This window comes from Rhinoraja longicauda, chromosome 9, assembly GCF_053455715.1.
Source record: "Rhinoraja longicauda isolate Sanriku21f chromosome 9, sRhiLon1.1, whole genome shotgun sequence".
In the NCBI taxonomy this organism is placed as follows: Eukaryota; Metazoa; Chordata; class Chondrichthyes; order Rajiformes; family Arhynchobatidae; genus Rhinoraja; species Rhinoraja longicauda.
Window position 1 is genome coordinate 6237766 of NC_135961.1, and position 25085 is coordinate 6262850.

Sequence of the window (25085 nt, forward strand, 5' to 3'; positions counted from 1 at the left end):
TGGAGGCAGATACAATCGTGGTGTTTAAGAGGCTTTCAGATAGGCACATGGAAGTGCAGGGATAGAGGGATATGGACAATGCACAAGCAGATGAGATCAATTTAACTGGGCATCATGTTCAGCACAAACATTGTGGGCATTGGGCTCATTCCTGCGCTATACTGTTGCATGTTCTATGTTCTATGACCTTGGGGGAAAGATCTCAAGTGGGGAGTAGGGAACACCTGTCACTGGGAATATCGACATGTGACACGTTGAGAGTTTTTCCCCAAAAAAGGATACCGAGGATAGCATACTGCTGGTTTGAGAGTAATCAATGTAGTTCCGTTGTTTTGGAAGGGCAATTTGGATAAATCAGGATAGAGCACATTTGAAAGATACAGCATGGAAATAGCTCCTTTGACCCACTGAGCCCACAGCAACCATCGATCACCCCTTCACACTAGTTCCTCGTTATCCCACTTTCACATCCACTCCCTACACATTAGCAGCAATTTACAACGGCAAATTAACGTACAAACCTGCACGTCTTTGGGATGTGGGAGGAAACTGGAGCACCCTGAGGAAACCCACATGGTCACAGGTAAAACGTGCAAATTCCACACGAGCAGCACCTGAGGTAAGGATCGAACCTGCGTCTCTGGCGCTGTGAGGTAGCAGCTCTACCGGCTGCGTCCACTGTGCTGCCTGGCTGGTGAGCCTTATTATAGAGAAATTATAGGGAGAGTTTATTAGGAATAAGGTTTACTCACACTTGGAGTGTGGACTTATTAGGGATGGTTAGCATTACTTTGTGTCGGTCTCAAAAGAAACCATCATTTTAATTAAAGATGTTATGTATGGTTTTAGCTGTTTGATTCAAATTTGGATCTTCAAGAAAGATCATGTGTGTGTTTATGAAAAATCAAAAGGCGGAGTGAAATAATTAATTTATTGTAATATCAGACTCATGATTCATTGCTTGAAATCCTGCCAGTGTGGATCAGTGCAGAGAAGTTAATACTAGCCGTGATCAGTTCTTTTATTCTGCATGCCAGGGTATGAAGTATCAGTTGTGAAAAATATTCCCAGACATGAAACCTTAACTGCTTCTCTTTCTACACATGCCGCCTGAACTGCCGAGTACTTCCAGTATTTTCTGCTTTCGTTGCCGATTTCCAGCTTCTGCATTTTTTAGGAATTTAAGAATAATTATTACTAGTTTATAAATGAGAAAAGAACTAAGTCGCAAAATATTCAGATATATTGAGACATTTCCGGGACGAAATTCACAAATGGATATTGGGCTGATCTCACATTTTAAGTCAGGAAATGTAAGGTTAAGGATATGCGATTAATTATCCTCCCTCTTGGAGGAATTGGTGTTCTTGGCCATGGAGACCAAAGATATAAACACAAAAAGCTGGAGTAACTCAAAGGTTCACACAGTACCTCTGGAGAAAAGGAATAGGTGATGTTTCAGGTCGAAACCCTTCCTCAGACTGGACCAAGGATGGCTTGCATACTTTGTATTTTGTGTCATGCCTGACCCGCTGAGTTACTCCAGCATTTTGTGTCAAGATGAAACACCTGTCCCTTTACCTCCCCCCTCGACTCCATCCAAGAACGCAAAGAGTCTTTCCAGGTGAGGCAGAGGTTTACCTGCACCTCCTCCAACCTCATCTACTGTATCTGCTGTTCTAGATGTCAACTTCTCTACATCGGCGAGACCGAACGCAGGCTCGGCGATCATTTCGCTGAACATCTCCGCTCAGTCCGTCCTAACCAACCTGATCTCCCGGTGGCTCAGCCTTCAACTCCCCTTCCCATTCCCAATCTGACCTTACTGTCCTGGGCCTCCTCCATTGTCAGAGTGAGGCCCAGCATAAAATGGAGGAACAGCACCTCATATTTCGCTTGGGCAGTTTACACTGCGCGGTGTAAACATTGACTTCTCCAACTTCAGGTAGTCCCTGCTTCCCCTCTCGATCCCCTCCCCCTTCCCAGTTCTCCCACTAATCTTCCTGTCTCCGACTACATCCTATCTTTGTCCCGCCCCCTCCCGTCATCAGTCTGATGAAGAGTCTCGACCCGAAACGTCACCCATTCCTTCTCTCCAGAGATGCTGCCTGACCCGCTGAGTTACTCCAGCATTTTGTGTCTACCTTCGATTTGAACCAGCATCTGCAGTTATTTTTCCTACATGGCTTGCATACTATTGGATCATCCCACTGGTGATCAGGTGTGATCAGTTGCAAAGAAACTCATTTAATGAGGAATAGGTCACACGCATGCAATTATTTAATAAGTTACTGCAAAATGGTATATGTAGCTTGAAGAAAAGACATTGAGTGATAGCTGCTGGGTGTAAGAGCCAGTTGTCTTTTTTAAGAAGCTGAATAAATATGTGAGCTTTTATCCTTTGGCATGGAGTTGACGTTTATTTTGCTGTGGAAATTTACCTCTTTTTAAATGTTTCTGCAGTTGTTTGCAAAGGCTCTAAAGAAAGAAAACACAAGTTTGGATTCGTATAGGAAAATAACTGCAGATTACCTGCTGAGTTACTCCAGCATTTTGTGATGCCTTAAAGATAGCGGAGTCAGGGGGTATGGGGATAAGACAGGAACGGGGTACTGATTGTGAATGATCAGCCATGATCACATTGAATAGCGGTGCTGGCTCGAAGAGCCGAATGGCCTACTCCTGCACCTATTGTCTATTGTCTATTTCAACAACGGCCTTATAATTTCAGTGAACATTACAAATATTTTTGAAATTTCTAGTTCCTGATTCGAGATTCCTACATTGTGAGTACTGCATTGGCATTTTAAGTAGTAGTCTGTGCTGGCATAAAATCACCTGATCCATGAGAAGAATCTTGTCTGCACTGTCTGGAGCAATTAATCGTGTGCTCCTGACTGGTTATGTACTAATAAGATGCTCCCATTGCTGAAGAGGCTGAGGTAACAAAGGATTGAAGATGTGGAATAGCTTAATTGGTGGAGAATGGAAGGAATAGGAGGGAGGTTTCCATGCAAGGACTTGCTCTTTTTTACTATTACATGCTGGGAACTGCTTTGCTGAAAATATCCAGCATTTTAGAAATGATTTTCAGCATCTGGAATATTTCAGCTTTGAATCAACAAGAGCAAGAATTAATTCAATGACAACAACGACATACTGCTATATGGTTCACTTGACTTAATCTTGGTTTGCAGTTTAGGCCACTTCAACAAATCGAGGACAGGAATGAACAACATTCTTCTGCAGCTGCTCTCTGAGACTAAATATGACAAATTCCTAGCAGTGAATGCTTCATCTAATTAAAACAGCAGTGCTGTTTTAAGAAGATTTATTCAATTGAGCACTTACTGGTGGAACTACTGCTTTAGGCAGTGCAGAAAATGGGATAATTGGATGACCCAGATCACGCACAGAGTGCATCACATGTGAAGCAAGAGGGGGGGAAATATGTGCAGATATAAAAGATGGGAGGTTCCATGCTTAAAAATGAGCTGATCCATCATTTTTTGGGATTGGGATCCTATTCTAGAAACCCTTCCTCAGAGATTTCCTAATGTCCAACTTCACTACTTTGACCTTCTCCAGAAAAAGCAGTAAGCTGACAGGCGGAATGGCGGGACTGTCATATGTTGAAAGACTGGAGCGGCTAGGCTTGTATACACTGGAATTTAGAAGGATGAGAGGGGATCTTATCGAAACATATAAGATTATTAAGGGGTTGGACACGTTAGAGGCAGGAAACATGTTCCCAATGTTGGGGGAGTCCAGAACCAGGGGCCACAGTTTAAGAATAAGGGGCAGGCCATTTAGAACGGAGATGAGGAAAAACCTTTTCAGTCAGAGAGTTGTAAATCTGTGGAATTCACTGCCTCAGAAGGCAGTGGAGGCCAATTCTCCGAATGCATTCAAGAGAGAGCTAGATAGAGCTCTTAAGGATAGCGGAGTCAGGGGGTATGGGGAGAAGGCAGGAACGGGGTACTGATTGAGAATGATCAGCCATGATCACATTGAATGGTGGTGCTGGCTCGAAGGGCCGAATGGCCTACTCCTGCAATGAGTAAGGAACCCTGAAGAAGGGTCCCAACCCGAAACATTGTCTGCCCATTTCCCTCCACAGATATTGCTTGACCTTCTGAGTTCCTCCAACACTTTGTCCCTGTGTGTTGAAACTGGGTTATAGCCCACACACATGTCGAGCTCTTTGTCATGCAAGGAATGATCAATGTGCAGAGCATTCATATTGACAGTGCTTTAAAACTAAAGCAATAATACTTCTCACGTGTCTTAAGTGTGATCCCACCCAAACACACTGCGCCCATGCACAAGCCAGTGAAAACAGGTGTTCATCTCTATTAAAATGCATTCAAACAAGCAGAATTAAAAGAGGTGTATTTTCATCATTAAACTTTTTAAGTAACCAATCTCAGTGTTTTGTTAAACTTTCTATAAAAACAGATTATTAACAATATTAAAACATTGCCCATCTGCAGGTTTTTAAAAAACTTTTCTATACTGATCTTCTGATTTGGGAAAGTTTGGTAAATGATTTGTTTTGCAATTCATATACACGACTTTTTTTCATACCCTTTTCATGATGCTTTGCAGGCCGTTCTTCAAACCTTTATTGATAACTGTCAAAGTAGCAGTACGAGGTTTGGGGGCAACTGAAAATAAAAGAGCAGACTAATGTAAAAAGTTATGTTTTGCACAATTTATAGTCCACTTTGTTTACATTTTCCACTCCACTCTTTAGACACGACAGTATAGGAACGCAGACCTCCCAACATTTGATTTTACAAATTCATAATTATGATGTCCAAAATTCAGAATTTTACATAAAAATTCATAATATGGCATGTAATGCAACTTTGTAGCCCCACCATCCCCTCCCCACCCCTACTCCCCCCTCACTACCCTCCCCCCCACCCTCCCACTCCCACTCTACCCCCACTCCTCCCCACCCCTCCCTCCTTCCCTCCTTTCCCCTCACCTCCACTCCCCCATCCCCCTTCCCTCTCACCCCCATTCCGCTCCCAACCCCACTCCCCTCTTCATCCCCACTCCCCTCCCCCCACTTCCCTCACCCCCCTCTGCCACTCTGTCCCCACCCATCCCCCCTACTTCCCTCCCTCCCCCCTCCTTTCTCCCCACCTCCACTCCCCCCCCTCCCCTCCCCCCCACCTCCCACTCCCCCCCTCCCCTCCCCCCCTCCACCCCTCCCCTCCCCACCCCCCTCCCCTCCCCCTCCCCCATCCCCACTCCCCTCCCCTCCCTCCCCCCTCCTCTCCCCCTCCCTCCCTCCCTCCTCCTTCCCCCTCCCCTCCCCCCTCCCCTCCCCCCCTCCCCTCCCCCCTCCCCTCCCCCCTCCCCCCCTCCCCTCCCCCCCTCCCCTCCCCCCTTACCCCCTCCCCCCCCTCCCCCTCCCCTCTCCCCCCTCCCCTCCCCCCTCCCCCCCACCTCCACTCCCCCCCCCCACCTCCACTCCCCCCCCACCTCCACTCCCCCCCACCCTCCACTCCCCCCCCACCTCCCCTCCCCCCCCACCTCCCACTCCCGCTCGCTCCACACCCCACTCCCCTCCCTACCCCCCCACTCCTCCCACCGCTACTCCCACCTCCCCCCTCCCTTCCTCTGCCCCCCATCCCCACTCCCCGACCCACCACCCCATCCCCTCTCAACATCAACGGGCCTTCACGCTAGGGCGGCGAGGCCAGGGCCCGGCGAGAGGTGAGGCCAGGCGAGTGGCAAGGCCCGGCCCGGCGAGCGGCGAGGAGGCCAGGCGAGCAGCGAGGAGGCCAGGGCGAGCGGCGAGGCCAGGCGAGCGGCGAGGAGGCCAGGCGAGCGGCGAGGAGGCCAGGCCAGGTGAGCGGCGAGGCGAGGCCAGGCGAGTGGCGGTGCGCGGCGGGGCGAGGGGCAGGGCGAGCGGCGAGGCATGTGTTTTGCGGAAAAATGTGAGGTGAAATCAAAATGGCGGAAATGAAATAAGAAAGCAAAAACGTTTCGCCAAATTCGGAAGGGTTGGGAGGTCTGGGAATGTGACCATCCCGGAATTCAATGAGGTTTGGAAAGCTTTAACCAATGGGTCTACTTTCTATGCAAACAACTCCTTCAAACCCACCGAGTAAAGGCCATTAAGTCCTGGCAATTTGTCATCCTTAAGTCCACGGTTTTTTTTCGATTAATTTGTTCCTCGTGATTGGGATTTTTACATGGTATTTGAGTGCACCCTTTGTTATCATGAGGGTAATTGCAGTGTCCTCTAAGGTGAAGACCAATACAAAAAAATGGTTCAATGCATCTACTGTTTCCCGGCTTTTCAAGCCTCATTCTCTCGCGGTTCCACAATAACCACCTCCACTATCTTCTATTTTATATATCCACAAACATTTCTACTGTTCATTTTGAATCATATGCACATTTCCTCACAAAATCATATTTCTTTTCCCCTTTCTATCGAGTTAACTGTTTTTTGCTGCTGGTTCCATCTGGTTCAAATGGTGGCTCCCTTTTCTAAAGGTACCTATTTGCATTGATACAAATGGGAACTTTAGAAAAGGGAATCAGTGAAGCTAACATGATCTGGTCTACATGCAATCCAGATCCATGAGACGTGGCTGGCCAAGATAATCGCTCATTACGAAGTGCAGATTGTGACAAGAAGGCAGTTCTATGCCACCTTCTTGAGATCAATTAGAGATCTGCTGGAATGCATGCTTTGCTATCTCTCACTGACTGTCGGCTGGTTTATAATATTCCCCTGGTGGTATTCTTGCCCCATTTTCTGTTCTCAATTCATTTCAAGTTGTCATTTTCTGACACATTATCCCTCTTCACAGGTCTACATATTTCTGTAACCAACATGCCACTTTTTTCTTCTCCCATTTCTATCCTTTTATAAACCTCCCAAGAAATAGTGAATTATCAGTTTGCATTTTCAATGATGCTGTGGTAGTAATTGTGATACCACATCTTCTAAGTCAGTGCTTCTTAAACTATTTCAGTGTCATTCACCCTTGAGTCTTATCACAAAATTTCATTCACCCTCTTGTTTTTTGGTAATGCTCATCTTATTCTCCCTTGTGTATAATTTTATATATATTAAGTCATTCACCCTTCTAGTTTCATTCACCCCAAAATAATTTCATTCACCCTTAGGTGAATCATTCACCAGTTTAAGAAGCACTGTTCTAAGTGATTGTGCTTAGGTCTTCAGCTCGTAAACGTTCCCACTAGGTCTTGCTATTCTTTCGCATATTTCTAGGCAGTTGCTACCAAGCAGCAAACAGTGGTGGATGATGTTTTCCTGCTTATACGCAGAATTTACTGAGCGATACAAAATGTTGATGTAGGGCAACAGCTTTTAAAGTTCATGCGTTTCAGTGGAATTTATAAGAATTCACCAGTCGTCTCAGATGTTTTCATTTCTGCAAAGTGAGGTTTAACTAAAAAAACACTGATCTTCTTGAATCTAGTCACAGGAATGGGAAGGTAATATGTTATAATCACCAATCTGTTTAAACAAGTGGCAAAGCAGGAATGCTTATTCAAAGTTCAACACTCATAGAATACATTGATAGGATACATACCATGTTGAAACAATTTCACTACTTCCAGGATATAAGGTCTGAAATATTGAAACATCATTCAAGTTAAATGCAGAAATTCTAGGAAGTAAAATAACATTTGACTGCAAGTTGAACCATGAAATGCCCATGAAATGAACGGCCAAATAATCACAATAACCTTTCACTCTGGAAGAAAAAAGATGTTCAGAAAACAACAGTAATGCTTCCAATAATTTTTCTGAAATGGTGCCAATAGTATTAATGCAATAGTATGACATCTGATATGTTGTATACCATATTAAGGTCATGTTTTCGGATTTTTTTAGATTTAGAGATACAGCGCAGAACAGGCTCTTCGCCCACCGGGTCCGCTCCGCCCAGCGATCCCCGCACATTAACACTATCCTACACCCACTAGGGACAATTTTTACATTTGCCCAGCCAATTAACCTACAAACCTGTACGTCTTTGGAGTGTGGGAGGAAACCGAAGATCTCGGAGAAAACCCACGCAGGTCACGGGGAGAACGTACAAACTCCGTACAGTACAGCACCCGTAGTCAGGATCGAACGTGAGTCTCCGGCGCTGCATTCGCTGTAAGGCAGCAACTCTACCGCTGCGCCACCGTGCTTCGGTTACATGTTAGACATGTCCAGCATTGAGCAAAACAGCAACCTACATCAATACTGCAGAACTATATGAAAATACAACAAAGTAGCAATCTTAAAATAATCTTAAATCTTAAAGTACTCCTCACAGCCAGAAATAACTAGCCGGGGAATTCCAATGGGCTGAAAAAGCAATGATAAACTGCACAAAATTAGTGACTCCAGCATTTGAGGAGCAAAGGATGCATAAAGCTGGAGGAGATCACAACGGTAAGATGAGGCAAGAACAAGGAAGAATTTGTGAGCAAGAATGAGAATCCTGAATTGAGTAACTGAGAGGAGCTTGGAGGATTGCCGCAATGGCAATTGGATGGCAAAAAAAGCTCATTTCAATAACATCAACCAGACAGTTGTTAGAAAACCAAAGGTAGACACAAAACCTTGTTTTCAGGGTAAATGAATTACAGGCTACTTCTCTGGAGATAGTGAAACAGATAGGAGCAATTTGTGGATCTGTAAAAATGATATTCATAGAATAATGTTTTTATTCATATTATGGAAAGAGGGGTTCAATGACAAGGCCAACATTTAATGATCCTCTCTAATTATCTTTAAGCTCATGATAAACTGTCTTCATGAACAACTGCTGTCCTTCTAATGAAGCTATACCCACAAGTGGTGTTTGGTGGAAGAATTAATACCCTGCAATGGTAATGGAACAGCAATCTCCAAATTTGAGAGGTGCTGTTTTGATATGTTAATGCACTATTTTCTTCGTAAATGGGCACACAAAGAAGTCATTGTGCACTAATACAATACAATACAATATATCTTTATTGTCATTGTACCCAGGGGTACAACGAGATTGGGAATGCGCCTCCCATACGATGCAATAATTTAAGTAATTTAGACAACAGCAACCCAACGAAACAATTGTAACAGTTTTAGACAGGGTAAAGTGCAAGTTGATCTAGGCGTTGTGACCATCCAGCTCAGCAGGACCGGTTCATAGCAGCTATGGCCCTGGGGGTGAAGCTGTTCCTGAGTCTGGAGGTGCGGGCGTAGAAGGCCTTGTATCGTCTGCCCGATGGAAGGAGTTCGAACAGACTGTTGCAGGGGTGTGAAGAGTCTTTGTGGATGCTGGTGGCTTTTCAGAGGCATCGTGTGTTGTAGATGCCCTCCAAGTCTGGTAGCTGTGTTCCGATGGCCCTCTGAGCTCTATGGACTACATAGAGTGATGGAGGCAATACATATTCAGAGTAGTGGATGAAATGCCATGGAAAGTGTAATTTGTTGGATGACTTAAGAGTACTTCAAGGAGCATATTATTACATTTTAAATCATTAGATTCATAACATATTCATCTCCAGCCACCTGCTGCATCTGACTGAAGAATGCAGTAATAAAGAATGCAGAATAATTGTAATTTACTTACGATTGTTTGCTGTTTACATTCAGTTTGCTGCTAATTGGAATCAAAGAACCTTGACTGTTTCGAAGCTGGAAAACAAGATTATGGCATGTAGTACAATGAATAACATTAAATATTTACATTTTCACAAATTCACAAATTATCGGAGTAGAATTAGGCCATTCGGCCCACCGAGTCCACTCCTCCATTCAATCATGGCTAATCTCTGCCTCCTAATCCCATTCTCCTGCCTTCTACCCATAACCCTTGACGCCCCTTCCTAATCAAGAATCTGTCTATCTCTCCCATGGCAACAGCAAGCTAAGAAGTAACCAACCGAAATGTACTAGGCTCTTTGTCAACCATAAACGGAAATAAACACAAAACAGCTTTGTCATGGTAACTTTTTGGATTCAAGTTGGCATCTTCCTGTTACTGAGAACATAATGGAGACATGATTATGATTATTAAATTAATTGATTCATTTTTGCAGTTTTCTTAAGAAGGTGCTTTAAGCAACTAATAATGGCTATAGTCAAAATTAATTATTTGAATTTTCAGAAAGAAATAGATAAGATCTCTTTGGAAAATTTGCTAAACGAAAGTACAGCTAGTTTAACAGTAGAAAACAGCTGCATTCCTTCCTCTACTGGAGGTAGTTGAAAGAAACACAACTTTGAGCCAATACAATTACAACAGGCGATGGCATGCTAGTTTTCTTCCTTGAAAACAAAGAATGTAAACATTATCTGATAGTCTGCTTCCCCCCTCAGATCAAGTACAACCATCTACCTGGGCTCTACTTTCAAATCTACGGCATGTTTTAAAAAGACAATTTCCATGGCTATTGATACAAATAAAGAAATAAAGGGGGCTGGAAGGGTCTCGACCCGAAATGTCACCCATTCCCTTTCTCCTAGATGCTGCCTGACCTGCTGAGTCACTCCAGCATTTTGTGATACCAAGAAATAAAGGGAGCTTAATGGCAATAATAATGGGAATTTTAATTTTACATGCAAACAGCAAAAATCAGATGAGCAAAAGTAGTTCAGATGAGGTCACCATATCACGTTTCCAAATTGTTCCTCAGAGCAACATGTGTTGAAGCCATAGTATCATTATACTAATGATTATGGTATCATTATATTAATTAATTACTTCATCCTGAAGGCAACCCGAAGTAACAGTGCTTGTAAAATGATTGAATGTTAGATTCAGCTTGAGGGAGAAAACAGGTTCAAGTATAATATCTTACATTGATTTTGGGCAATTATGAGGGTAGAGCCAATGAAAGAGAATTGGCATATTTGGGTTAAGGATACACCCAATGCACGTGTATTGGAAGGGCATTAATTAGGTCTTTCCAAATACACAAAAGGGATGCATTCCAACAGAAAAGTAATTAACCAAAGAGAGTTTCTACCAAATGTGGTTCACAAAAAAGTTTAAAGATAGTACAAACATAAAGAAAACACATAGAACGGCACAAGATGGGTGGCAAGTCGCAAGAATAGATAGCTTGGGTTTTGCCAGGACCACATGGCTCCAGAAGACTCCATAGTCTTGTCCCAATATGGGAATAACAGAACTGAATTCCAGAGTGGAGGCGAGAACAACTGCCCTTGACATCAAACGTGGCATTAATGTGCTCCGGTAAAACTGAAGTCAATGGGAATCAAAGTAAAAACATTCTGATGGCTGATGTCATACTTTGCACAAAAGATGACGCTTGTGATTGTCAGAGGTCAAATATTCTGGCCTCATTATCCCAGTAACTGCAGGCATAACATCGGAGCACTATCCTCGATTCAATCATCTGCAGCTGCTTCCCCAATGACTTTCCTTCCATCATAAGGGCAGGATTGGGAATATTCATTGATGACTATATCATATTTAATTTCATTTGCAATTTTTCAGCAAATGAAACTGCCCATATCTATATGCAACAAAACTCAGACAACATTCAGGCATGATGCCAGTATTTGGCAAGTAACATTCTTGCCACAGAGGTGCCAACCAATAACCATCTCCAACAGCAGGGAGCCTAATCACCTATACCTGACATTCAATATCCTTAGCCATTGCCTGGAGCCCCATCAGCATTGTCCTTGGGTCACCATTGACCAGAGACTTAACTTTATCAGCCAGAAATACCATGACTCCAAGAGAAGTCGTGAGGCTGAGTATCTTTCAGAGAGTAATTAACCTCCACAAGGCTTTTCCTCCATCTTAAAGTTATATCTGGAGTGATAGCATACTCTCTACTTGAAGAGTGCAGTCAAGAACTATCTAGAAGCTCAACATTAACAACCACCCCAAGCATTCATCCCTTCAACACCACACACACTGACTGGAGTGCCAACCAAGTAAAAATGCACTCGTTACTCACTCATGCTTCTTTCCACCCTCATGTTAACTCACAATCACCTTTATCAAGACAAAAAGGGCAGCATGTTTATAGAAACACCCTCACATGCAAGTGCCTGTCCAAACTGCACAATACCTGCATTTGATAAAATATCATCAGCTCTTTATAGCCTGAATCCTGGAACTCTTTATCCAACCCTCTTAGAGTATCACCTTTAGAAGGACTGCAGTGGTTACAGAAGGTGGCTCATCATCATCTTCCCAAGGACAATTAGGAATGAGCAATAAATATAGGCATTGTTACAAATACACAGATTCTGAAATGAAGTTAACAAATATACAAACAGCAAAGAATGACTGAAGAATTTAATAAAGCAGTGCAAGATGAGGAACAGAAAATCAGATGGAGAGACTCTCTATTGATATTTGGAGTTGACATAAAGTTAACACAATAAGCTTTTACCTTAGAGAAAGTGAGCCTGTTGAACCAAGGAAGATTTCGTGAAAGGGAAGTCAAGTTTATAGATCTTCAAAGAGGTAACGTACTCTGGATGAATGTCAACAATAAAAGGAACTAATCATTGACTTCAGAAAAGGGCAGTTGGGAGAGCACATGACAATTCTCATTGATGGGTCAGCAGTGGAGAGAGTTAGCAGCTACAAATCTCTGGCCATTGACATCTCGGATGATCTGTCCTGGGCCCAGTGCAGAAATATAATCACGTAGAAGGCGTAGATTCGGCATGTTTCCGAATGCTCTAATAAACCTCTACAGATGCATTGTAGAAAGTATCCTAACTGGTTTCATATGAGCTTGTATGGCAATTCCAACGCACAGGAATGCAAGAGGCTGTAGAGAATGGTGGTCTCAGCCATTCCATCACAGGCACAGGCCTCCCCAGCATTGGCAGCATTTACCTCAGGAAGGCAGCTTTCATCAAGGATCCCCACCCGCCAAGCTAGGCCCTTTGTGCACTGTTACTACTGAGAAGGGGTTACAGAAGCCTGAAGTCCCATTCCACCAGGATCAGCAAAAGCTACTTTCCCACAACCAGCAGATTCTTGAACCGACCAGCACATCCCCAATCCTACCTCAGCAACAAAAAACCATGGCCCATCTCTTGCACTACCATGGACTTGCTTTCTAATTTTGTTTTGCACTAATGTCTTGTTTGGTACACACTTTCTTTTCATTGTTTCGCAGAATTTGTATAATTTATGTATATTTGTATTTTTGTGTTGTCTGAGTCTACGTTCCCATGACACTGTTGCAAACAAGATTTTCATTGTGCCTGTACCTCACCATACTTGTGCATACGACAATGAACTTCGCTTGACTTGACTTGAAGCGGAATGTACTCTACTTAACTTTGCAGAAAGCACTTGATAAGATGCCATATCAAAGGGATTTGATTTTATAGAGGTGTATAAAATCATGAGAGGAATAGATCGGGTAGATGCACAGTCTCTTGTCCAGCGTATGGGAATCGAGGAACAGAGGACATAGATTTAAGATGAAGGGGAAAAGATTTATTAGGAATCTGAGGGGTAAAAAACAGTGGTGGGTGTATGGAACGAGCTGCCAGAGGAGGTAGTTGAGGCAAGGACTATCGCAAACATTTAAGAAACAGTTAGACAGGCACATGGATAGGACAGGTTTGGAGGGATATGGGCCAAACGCAGGCAGGTGGAACTAATGCAGCTGGACATGGTAGCTGATGTGGGCAAGTTGAGCCAAAGGTGTACACTGTATGACTCTGTGAAAGAAATGGTCATGGTGTAGCAGATAACACATTGGTATGGATGCAAGACTGGCAGGCTGATAGGAAACAGAAAGTAAACAAAAGAGGGTATTTCCTTATATAGAAGATGTAGCATGGGGTGTGGAACTGGGATCAGTGCTGTGCCTCAAACATACAAATTATATAAATTGCTTTGATGAAAGATTGAAGGATATGATCACAAAATGTGTTAATGATGCAAAGAAAGGGAGAAAGGTAAGCTGTCAAAATGACATAAGGAGGCAAAAATGGATAGAGATAGGTTGAATGAGTAGGTAACAATCTAGTAAATAGATTATAATGGCAAAAAATATATACAATGTCTACTTTGGCAGGAAAATAAAAATGAAGCATGTTATCAGGCATGTGAGTGAGATAAAGAAAAAGAGAAGAGCCGAGCGCTTGCGTGAGGCGTACAGCGGGAACAAATAATTGGAATTGTTTTGCAAACTACACACATAATTACCAGCTTCAAGCCTCTTTTAGTGCATTTCAAAGTAAAAACAGACATTACAAAATAATGTGAATATGTCATTGTATACGAATAACATTTTGGAGTAAATTCGCACATTAATTGATAATCAGCCCAAAAAGGTGGTAATTGGCTTTTCTGCTGTGAAATTTTAACCCCGTCTTAATTGATCTATATACTAAAACTCTTGTTTGTTTGTTGTTTGTTCCTGAACTACAGCCAAAACGGTACACGATAGTGCAACAATTTAGGGCCCACCTTACTCACCGTCGTCCCTTTGGTGCTAATGGAAGAAGTTTCATTGAAATCGGTGTTATATTTTTAGTTATTTACATTTTAAAGTTTAAATCTATCTCCTGGGGTGGGAGGGGGGAGGGAGGGAGAGGGAGGGGGGAGGGAGGGAAGGGGAGGATAAGGGGGGTTGAGGGGGATGGTGGGGAGATGGAGTGGGGGGAGGGGAAGGGGGGAGGGGAAGGGGAAGGGGAAGGGGTAGGGGGATGGGGATGGGGATGGGGAGGAGGAAGGGGGAGGGGAGGGGGGAGGGAGGAGGGGAGGGGGGAGTGGGGGGAGAGGGGAGGAGGGGGGGAGAGGGGAGGGGGAGTGGGGGAGGAGAGGGTGCTGCACCAATGCAGGAGAGGTTTGCGCCCAAAGGGTCCACTTGGTCTAGATTCCGATCCAATTTCTCCGTTGGTAAACGCGATTTTGGCAAAGTGAAAAACGCGGAAATCATGCAAAAAGCGCAGACAATGGATTTTAAAAAACGCGGAAATCCGCAGAAACGCGGAAAATTCACGCCTGATGTTATGTTGATAGTAAAGCTCTGAGAAGCAGAGGATCTGAATGTCTATATTTTACAGCTATTATGCAAGCACACGTGATTGGAACAGCTAACAGAATATTGCCATTATTTCGAATGGGAATTGAATAGAAAAAGAGGGATATTATACATTAGTTATATAAGACACTTACTACTATACCCGACATTGTCAAGTTATGCTGGCAATCATGATGTTTCCATTTATTTTCATGCAATCGAGTTTTATAACAATCCTTATAAATAAAATAAAATGTAACTTAAATATATAATTACTCCATGATTAATGCAATTAGGGGATTAAAATTAGGTACTTTAACTAAAGTTATCAATTAAAAATACACTAAATGCACAAAAATCACATTTTATATATTTCTCTTTAAATAGTTGTGTGCATGTGCACAATGTGCAAATTCACTCGATTTCAATGTTCAAGTACTTAAGGATACACTATATATGTATTTATTTTGAATCCAGGGTAAAAATGCATTTGACTAAAACTTTGATTAAATCAATGCATTTGATTAAAATTTTGATTTTAATTTATCATATAGTCATTAATTCTCATTTCATCATTCAAGTACATATTCAATCATGGAATCCATAAATTTAATTTAAAACTTATGATCATTAATCAAGCACATTTATTTTAATATGCTTTGATGATCAGTATTACCTTCAAAACAAGTATGCTGTCTTCCAGCCCAAAGGAATGGAAGATAACCTATAATTTAAAAACACACAAAGTAACTGTTGGTAAAAATAATTTAATATATTATAGAATTTCTAAAATGCAAGGAATTCATATATTTCCTCTATCTATGCATGCTTAAAAGTCTCTTAAATGTTATATGCATCCTATGCCATTTCAGAATGAAATGAATGGGCTGATGAATTAACTGGCCCACAACATACTCTTCTATTGATTCTTGCTATCATAGGAAAAAAATGTTAAATTTGCTAATCACCCAAACACATGCATGTGATTGACAATTAGTTCATGCCCTTTTCTTAAACACTCTCCGATGATCAAAGATAACTTACTTTGGTTGCCACCAAGGACAATGTGTGAGCCATACACTCTTCCACAAATGGTGCAGTGGATGACCGATAAACCATGTGGATGAGATGCTTGAGAAGTGGTCCAGTACATTTGTCACACACAGTGCTTTTGTGTTGGTCTAACATATGGTTCTCAGTATCATCCTAAACACTCCTTCACTTTGTGTGATCATAGGCCAGATATTCCCAAGACTCAGTGAGGATGTTGCATTTCTTCGAGGAGATTTTGAGCACATCCTTGAATCTTTTGCTTGGTCAGCCTTTGATCTCTTCTCATGACCAATCTCGGAACAGAGTATTTGTTTTGGGAGTCTGGTTTTGAACATGATATTTATCCTTTCTATGAATTTGGAAGAATTTGCAAAGATAGCATTTGTGTATTTTTCAATTGCCTTGGAATGGCTGCTGTAGGTAGCCCAGGTCTCATAACCATATAGAACGACAGCAATTACCATTACCCGATAAACAATAGGTTTGTGCCAGGTTTGAGGTGTGGAACCCCAAATACCCTTTTCCTCGATCCGCACGTAAATAATCCCATGAGAAAAGAGACAGTACTGGGCGGCACGGTGGCGCAGCGGTAGAGTTGCTGCCTTACAGCGAATGTAGCGCCGGAGACTCAGGTTCGATCCTGACTACGGGCCGCGTCTGTACGGAGTTTGTACGTTCTCCCCGTGACCTGCGTGGGTTTTCTCCGAGATCTTCGGTTTCCTCCCACACTCCAAAGACGTACAGGTATGTAGGTTAATTGACTGGGTAAATGTAAAAATTGTCCCTAGTGGGTGTAGGATAGTGTTAATGTGCGAGGATCGCTGGGCGGCGCAGACTCGGTGGGCCGAAGGGCCTGTTTCCGTGCTGTATCTCTAAATCTAAAAAAAATCTAAATCAAATATGAGGGAATAATAGCAGGTACATGATTGAAGTGTCAGTGAAGAGCATTTTGGAGTCCATAGGATTTACTGAGAGCTCCATAGGATTTACTGAGAGATATGGGAAAATTGCCCCGAAATTAAAGTACTGCTGATTTCAGTATCATACAAAAGGACCTAGCAAAAGTAGACTGGGAGCAGCCACTTGGAGGTGGGTCTACATCTAACAAGTTGAGTCATTCAAAAGTTAAATAATCAGAATTCAGGGCCAACATATTTCCTTATGGGTGAAAGATAAGAACAGCAAATCTAAGGAACACTTGATGTCAAGGGAGACTTAAAGGTTGAATAAAGAAAATTGTAAGTACATGACAGGTAGAAAGAACTAGGAACAATGGAGGCTCTTCAGAAGTATCCAAAGTGAGGAGGTGAACTTAAAAAATAATTTAGAAGGGCAAGCAAGACAAAAAAATATCACCAACAGGTAAGATTAAGGAAAATCCCAAAAACTTTTAATGGTAAGGTATCTAGGCAACAAAATGGCAATCAGTGCATGGAGCCAGGGGATGTGAGTGAGATCTTAAATTAATACTTGAAATTTACACTTACTCAGGGTAAAGACATTGTAGTTGGAGAATTCAGGGAATTATGATATAATATGTTATTGGTGTTGATTTAACATCATCATGTGTACTGAGATACAGTGAAAAACCTGTTTTGTGTTAGTACCCAGGCAAATTATACACGAGTACAACAATGCACACGAGAAAATAAAGTCAGAATATTGTGTTGCAGCTCCAGATAAAGTGCAATGAGATAGATTTGAAGATCAGGAATACATCCTTAACATATGAGTGGTCCGTTCAGGTGTCTGGTAACAGCAGGTAGAAGCTGTTCTTGAATCTGGTACGTGCTTTCAAGCTTTTATATCTTCTACCGGACACGAGAGGAGAGAAGAGAGAATGGGTGACAGCAGTCCTTGATAATGCTGGCTATTTTCCCAAGGCAGCGTGAAGTATAGTTCAAGTTTATGGTCATATCCATGAGGACAGCGAGTTTCAGGTACAATGAAAACTCTTGCTTGCAGGAGTATCACAGGCACATACACTGAGACAAACACATAAAATAAACAAATTATACATAAATTGGACATAAATTACAACGGTCTAAAGCAAAGACAGTGCAAAAATAACAAGACATTAGTACAAAAACATAATTAGAAAAGGAAGAAACATTTTGGTAGTGCAAAAGGTGGGCCTCAGCTTTCCCGTTATCAAGGTAGGGTTAGGGTTGTGTCGATATAGACACAAAATGCTGGAGTAACTCAGCGGGTCAGGCAGCATATCTGGAGAAAAGGAATAGATGATGTTTTGGGTTCACTCCTTCAGACTGGTTAGGGATAAGGGAAACGAGAGATATAGATGGTGATGTGGAGAGATAACGATATGCAAAAAAGTAACGATGATAAAGGAAACAGGCCATTGTTAGCTGTCCGTAGGGTGAATATGAGAAGCTAGTGCAAATTGGGTCAGGGCACATCTATATCTCTCGTTTCCCTTATCCCTAACCAGTCTGAAGAAGGGTCTCGACCCAAAATGTCACCCATTCCTTCTCTCCAGAGATGCTGGCTGTCCCGCTGAGTTACTCCAGCTTTTTGTGTTGATCTTCGGTTTAAACCAGCAACTGCAGTTCCTTCTTGCACATGTTGTCCTGGGTGGTATTGATCTTCTTATGTGCTGTTGGAGCTGCATTCATTCAGGCAAATGAGAAGAAATCCATCACATCCCTGACTTATTTCTTGCAGATTGTGGGTACGTTTTGGGAGTCAGGAAGAGAATTATTCACCACCGAATGCTTAAACTATGTCGTGCTCTCATGGCCACAGTAATTATACGGCTAATCCATGTTAGGTTCTGATCAATGATGAATCCGAGGACATTAATAATGGAGGACTCCGCAAAGATAATGCCATTGAATGGCAAAGATAGGTGGTCAGACTCTGTCTTAATGGATATAGACATTATCTGGGGTTTTTTTTGACATGCCTATTATTTGCCATTTATCAGCCCATAACCCATACCAAATGCTAGCTGGCATTTTTGTTAACACAATTGGGAAGTCCCTTAACAATTGCAAACCGATATGAAAGAGAAAAACAAACATTCCTATTGTACCTGCTTAGCAGCAGCTGCGTCTAGTTCTTGTAAAATCCAAACATCTTTAACAATAGTAATTTCATCATCTGAAAACAAAATGCGAGAAGTCATTTATTTATACCAACAATTCACAATTCATGTTTGGATTGAATCATCAGCAAGCCTGGAGAGAATTATTTCCTTCATATGAATCACTAATATAGATTGAGAAGGGATGCTGAGGATCTCATTGGAACATATTAAAAAATTGGGGCAGGGGTAAAGATGCTGTAAGGAAATATTCCCTGATGGGGAATCTAGTCTCAACTCAAGATTGAAATAAAGATGAATTACTTTTTGTGTATACTAAATTATTAAGTACATTCAAGATAGATTGTAAGTCGAAGGATATCAAACATTATGGAGAGTGTGCAGATAAACTGGAGCTGAGGCCAAAGATTAGATCAGTCACGATCTTATTGAATGGTGCAGCAAGCTCGAAGTATAGCATTGCCGATTCTTGCCCCTATATGTTCACTCCATATACTCGAACAATAAAATCACTTTATCCAAAGACAATAATCACTCAACATTTCTAGAATGAGTGGATGAATTTATAACATGTTAGCATTGAATTGAAAACCATATTAACTCCTTTGGAAATGCAAGTGTTGCTGCTGGTCTCTTCTACTTAACCATGGTGAAAAAAAAATCAACATACAATATATGGTATCTTGCTTGGTTAATCACAGTAGATTTGATGAACTCATAATGTCAACACAATATGATGGAATGGATAAAGTACTTTATCTAGGATATACAACAGCTGCAGATTGATTAGTAGGACTGGATGTTACAATCCCTAAGGTTTGCACTACAATTGACTGGTGTTGTTCTTGGGGGTGACCACTAGGTAATGTTGCTACCATTCAGACACATCTTCAGTTGTGTACCTCAACGTCACTGGGTGTTTCGGCCTTTTATCACAAGACACCCTCAGTCGAGGCAGGCCCACCGCAGGGTGATCAGACCTGGGTGTGTGTCTTATGGTTAGCCTCTAGATGGTCACGTGGCAGCCCAGATAGTATCTTTTCTTTTCAGCCACAGCCAGTGACTGCTCCGTTCGGCGGCATTTGCAAGTTCTTTGATTGCCCTTCTTTGGGCCTGCCCTCTGACTCCAACTTCCCTCAGGAGCCTTGCGGTGGAACTGGCTACAAAGCCCCTGCACCCCACCTCCACTGGACGCACCCTTACACTCCAACCTCGCCCCTCTGCCTCTACTGCAAGGTTGGAATATCTCAGCCTTTTCCTTTCATATGCCTCGTCCACAGCCTCCGCCCAGGGCACCGTCAGCTCAATGATGAAAACACGCCGACAGGAGTTGGACCAGAGGACGAGGTCTGGTCGCAGGTTGGTAGCTGTGATTTCAACTGGGAAGGAAAGCCTCTGGCCTAGGTCAACCCGCATTTCCCAGTCTCTGGCTGCGCTCAGTGGGCATGAGTTGAGAGGCGAGGTGGTAGTCTTCCGTTTCTCTCCTTCCCGGATGAAGGATGGGATTTGTGGGAATGTTAGCTGGGCATTGATAGGCATGGCGTGGGTGGTAACTCTCTTGCACGCGAGTGCAGCTGCCAAACACCTCAGCACCTGGTTGTGTCGCCAGGTGTATCTGCCTTGTGTTAGGCTGGTCTTAAAACCGACCAGGATGTGCTTGAGGTTTGCTGGAACTGCACACAGGGGGCAGGCTGGATCCTCTTCCAGCCAAAGATTTAAGTTAGCACCGAATTGAAAACCATATTAACTCCTTTGGAAATGCAAGTGTTGCTGCTGGTCTCTTCTACATAACCATGGTGGGGAAAAAATCAACATAAAATATATGGTATCTTGCTTGGTTAATTACAGTAGATTTGATGAACTCATAATGTCAAAACAATATGATGGAATGGATAAAGTATTTTATCTAGGATATACAACAGCTGCAGATTATGAATGTCACCAGGAATTCTTCATAAATAGGATGATCAAGTCTCCAAATTCTCCAAAGATAGACACAAAAAGCTGGAGTAACTCAGCGGGACAGGCAGCATCTCTGGAGAGAACAAATAGGCAGGGGTACAGTGCTGCTCCGGCACCTCTGTAAAAAATTAAATAAATAAACAGCGGGGAATTGTAACTAGCGGAAGATTTAACAGCGGCCGCTCCAGCACCAGTGACAGCTCCGGCACCTAAAAAATTAGCACTGCAACACTGGGAGTGGGTGACATTTCAAGTCAAGCCCCTTCTGCAGACAATTCTCCAAGATGGAAGAAGCTCAGTCAATTGCCATGAAAATAACAACAAGGATGTATCAACTATATTGGGTTTTGGTTATGTGCATAATTTAGATGTTTTTTTAATCCAGGCCCCTCCAAGTCATTATAATGTGGTCATTTAATAAGTTATATAGGAAAATAACTGCAGATGCTGGTACAAATCGAAGGTATCACAAAATGCTGGAGTAACTCAGCGGGTCAGGCAGCATCTCTGGAGAGAAGGAATAAGTGACGTTTCGGGTCGAGACCCTTCTTCAGACTGATCTACGTTTCAGGTCGAGACCCTTCTTCAGACTGATGTCAGGGGGGGCGGGACAAAGAAAGGATACAGGTGGAGACAGGAAGACAGTGGGAGAACTGGGAAGTGGGAGGGGAAGAAAGGGACAGAGGAACTATCTAAAGTTAGAGAAGTCATTGTTCATACCGCTGGGCTGTAAGCTGCCCAAGCGAAATATGAGGTGCTGTTCCTCCAATTTAATATAATAATTGAATTTAATAAGTTATATAAATGAACAAAATAGAATAAAGTTTGGAGAACATTAAAGTCTATCTTACAATACTGCCATCAACATAGCAAGTTGTGATTTTCCCTGTAACCATTTAACACAGATTGTAAGCAGGACATTTCTCACAGTTGTGAGCTGCAAGTACTACAAGTACTACAATTGGGGTACACTTATTTCCGGGAGAGTGAGGAACAAATTCTGTGATGGGGAAATGAAGCAGAACAGAAAGGACCACATTTACAAATCTTTGTATTCCTTAAGGCACTCAGCTACCCAGTATATCTTTATATATTTTATTCAAAGCAACTAGGAGATATGTTACAATGCTCATGGCGATTAATCGCGCAAAGGATTAAAGATAGTGATGAGGAGAAATTTGTTCATGTAACGGGGGAATATGTAGACTAAATTACTACCGAGAACTGTAGAGGCTAAGTTGCTGAATATGCCTGAAAAGAAAATAGGAAATTTTCTCTGCACAAATAACATCAAAGGGTATGGAGAGAATATAGGAATGTAGTACTGAAATGAAGGATGTCATAATTATAGTCAATATACTCAGTCTGAAGAAGAGTCTCGACCTGAAACGTCACCCATTCCTTCTCTCCTGAGATGCTGCCTGACCTGCTGAGTTACTCCAGCATTTTGTGAAATAAATACCTTCGATTTGTACCAGCATCTGCAGTTATTTTCTTGTACTCAATGGCGATGTAAGCTTGAATCAGGAACCGCCTACTCGTGTTCCTATTTTCTCTGGTTCTATGATTCTCTATGTTGATTTGTAACATTAAATTGCTAAAAGCTTTAAGGGCCTGTCCCACTTAGGTGATTTTTTAGTCGACTACAGGCGACTAGGCTGTCGCCACATGGTCGCCGGGGTGTCGCCTGTATGGTCATGAGTAGTCTCCAAAGAGTCGTAGCGTCTTTCTGATCGTCGCTAGATTTTCAAAATGTTGAACATTTTTCGGCGACAGTGGGTTTGATGGCAATGAGCGTGACTTTACGTCTCCTGACATAGGTGCTGTCGTAGGTTGTCGCCAGGTGACCTAGGTTGTCGCCGGTGCTGACTTCGGTGAATTCCATTGGCGACTACCTACGTCAACTGGCGACAGGTACCGGCGTCAAAACCGGAGGCCAAAATGACGTGAATTGTCTTCAGTTGTCGCCAACACGGTCGTAGCTTGTCGCGGGTGGACGTAGGTTGACTTTGGTTGTCGTAGGTTGTCGGCTGTGTGGTCGTAGGTGGACGTCCTATTCGCGACGATTAGGTCGCCGGTTGTCGGTAGCTTGCCTTAGCTTGACGTCGACTAGGTGGTAGGTTGTTGTAGCTTGGCGAAGACATTGTCGTAGAGGGGATCCAGTCGCCGTTTTTTTGGCGACCTGCTACGACTATGACAGTCGCCGGAAAACGCCGACTGGATCCTTTAGTGATGGCAAAGACTAGTGGGGAATGATAAAATAAATTATTATGGTTTGTATTATTGGCTACCCTGCCAACCTGACTTCCAAGGCTGCTGGAAGTTAGAAATCTACTTATTAATGTTTGGCAGCAGATAATATCAGAGGGAAAAAATCCCAAAGTAATCCTTAGACCTTTGTGATCAGCTTCCTTCTAGATCAAGATTCATCAGTATAGGAATGGAAAACAATTGTACAATGTAATTTGCAGTGAAATATGCATTCACACAATATTGAAATTTAAAACTATGCAAGTACTTGATGATACAATAACTTAATAAAAAATCTATTAGTGATTAGATCTCCCTTGCCTGTTTTATGTCAATAATATTTCGCTCTGTAAATTGTTGAAATTGCAGGATGAAAACAAAACGGTACATCCTTTGGGGTGTCAGGGATTTTGGTCCAGATTGTTAGGTCATGTACCCCAGACCTCTCACAAAAATTAAAATCATTAAGAATGAGACTGGAGACTAGTTACAGTACCAATAGGAATGGTTGTCATGAGTTAATGTAAGAAAATAACTGCAGATGCTGGTACAAATCGACGGTATTTATTCACAAAACGCTGGAGTAACTCAGCAGGTCATGCAGCACGACTGAAGAAGGGTCTCGACCTGAAACGCCACCCATTCCTTCTCTCCTGAGATGCTTTGAGTTAGCTTTCTCTTTGATATATTTTCATTTGTATTTAATTAATGCATGAAAATAAATGCTGCTGCCTAGCAATGCTGCCTGACCTGCTGAGTTACTCCAGCATTTTGTGAATAAATTGTCATGAGTTAACATGTGTTATATTAACAAAATGGTCTTTGTGACTTTCAACTTGGGGCACGACGCCAACGTTGTGATTGGACTCATCCCCTGCTTTCAGTTTATTTATCTCTAGGACCAGAGTCAATAAATATACACGCACGCAGGGCCAGAGTCAAATATACACGCACGCACCGACATATTAAGTGCAACCATTTGAGGGCACTGTTTCACTTGTTTCCCCAATGCTTGCATGCAATAGTTAAATGAATAGGGATCTCTACCATTCAGATCCAGTCTCTTCAAAGCAATCCAGATGCGAGAAGAATCTACTTGGGTGGCAGCCGCGGCCATTCTTCTGCTTTCTACCTGCACTCGTCAGCTTGGCCGGGCATCCCGTGGGATGGGCCCAAAGATACCAGAGGAGCGAGATGGACCGATGGACCGCTGTAACCGCCTGCACTGAAGGCTAAAGCGCCACCATTTTAGTAAGCAAAACCCGCCGCCTGCACTGAAGACTAAAGCGCCGCCATTTTAGTAAGCAAAACCCGCCGCCTGCACTGAAGACTAAACCGCCGCCATTTTAGTAAGCAAAACCCGCCGACTGCACTGAAGACTAAAGCGCCGCCATTTTAGTAAGCAAAACCCGCCGCCTGCGCTGAAGACTAAAGCGCCGCCATTTTAGTAAGCAAAACCCGCCGCCCGTTCTGCCTCTCACAGTGTAATCAGTACTGTGGGGGAACAGTATGTGTGATGATACCATTAAAATGCAGAATGTATCTCTCACATCACATTTCAACTCGCTATCAACTCACATTTTTGTTGTTATTTTTACTTTTAAATGTTTCCCCCCTGCTTAATTTCTCTGATTTTATTATTTCTTACTGTTTCTGCCCATTATTTCCCTCCCATCCTTCCTCCCCTCTTTTGTGCAGTTTCCCTTGTATTGCTCAAACGCACACCCTGCACAAA

At 42.7% G+C, this 25085-nt stretch overlaps 1 protein-coding gene across 3 annotated transcripts in view; it reads right to left on the minus strand.

Moving 5' to 3' along the window:
- LOC144596450 (uncharacterized) overlaps positions 1–24584 on the minus strand; it is a 97548-nt gene extending 72964 nt beyond the window's left edge. Inside the window, exons 1-6 of one of the 3 annotated variants that reach the window (XM_078404716.1) lie at positions 24398–24584; positions 19127–19194; positions 15698–15745; positions 9612–9676; positions 7590–7627; positions 4588–4667 (exon numbers count right to left, since the gene is read on the minus strand). In XM_078404716.1, coding sequence (XP_078260842.1) covers positions 4588–4667; positions 7590–7627; positions 9612–9676; positions 15698–15745; positions 19127–19194; positions 24398–24467 — 369 coding nt within the window. In that variant the 5' untranslated portion in view covers positions 24468–24584. Of the gene's footprint in view, positions 1–4587; positions 4668–7589; positions 7628–9611; positions 9677–15697; positions 15746–16065; positions 16893–19126; positions 19195–24397 lie in introns of those variants that run through there. The other 2 variants (XM_078404717.1, XM_078404715.1) reach the window with 2 other exon arrangements.
- Between the last annotated feature and the right edge of the window lie 501 nt (positions 24585–25085).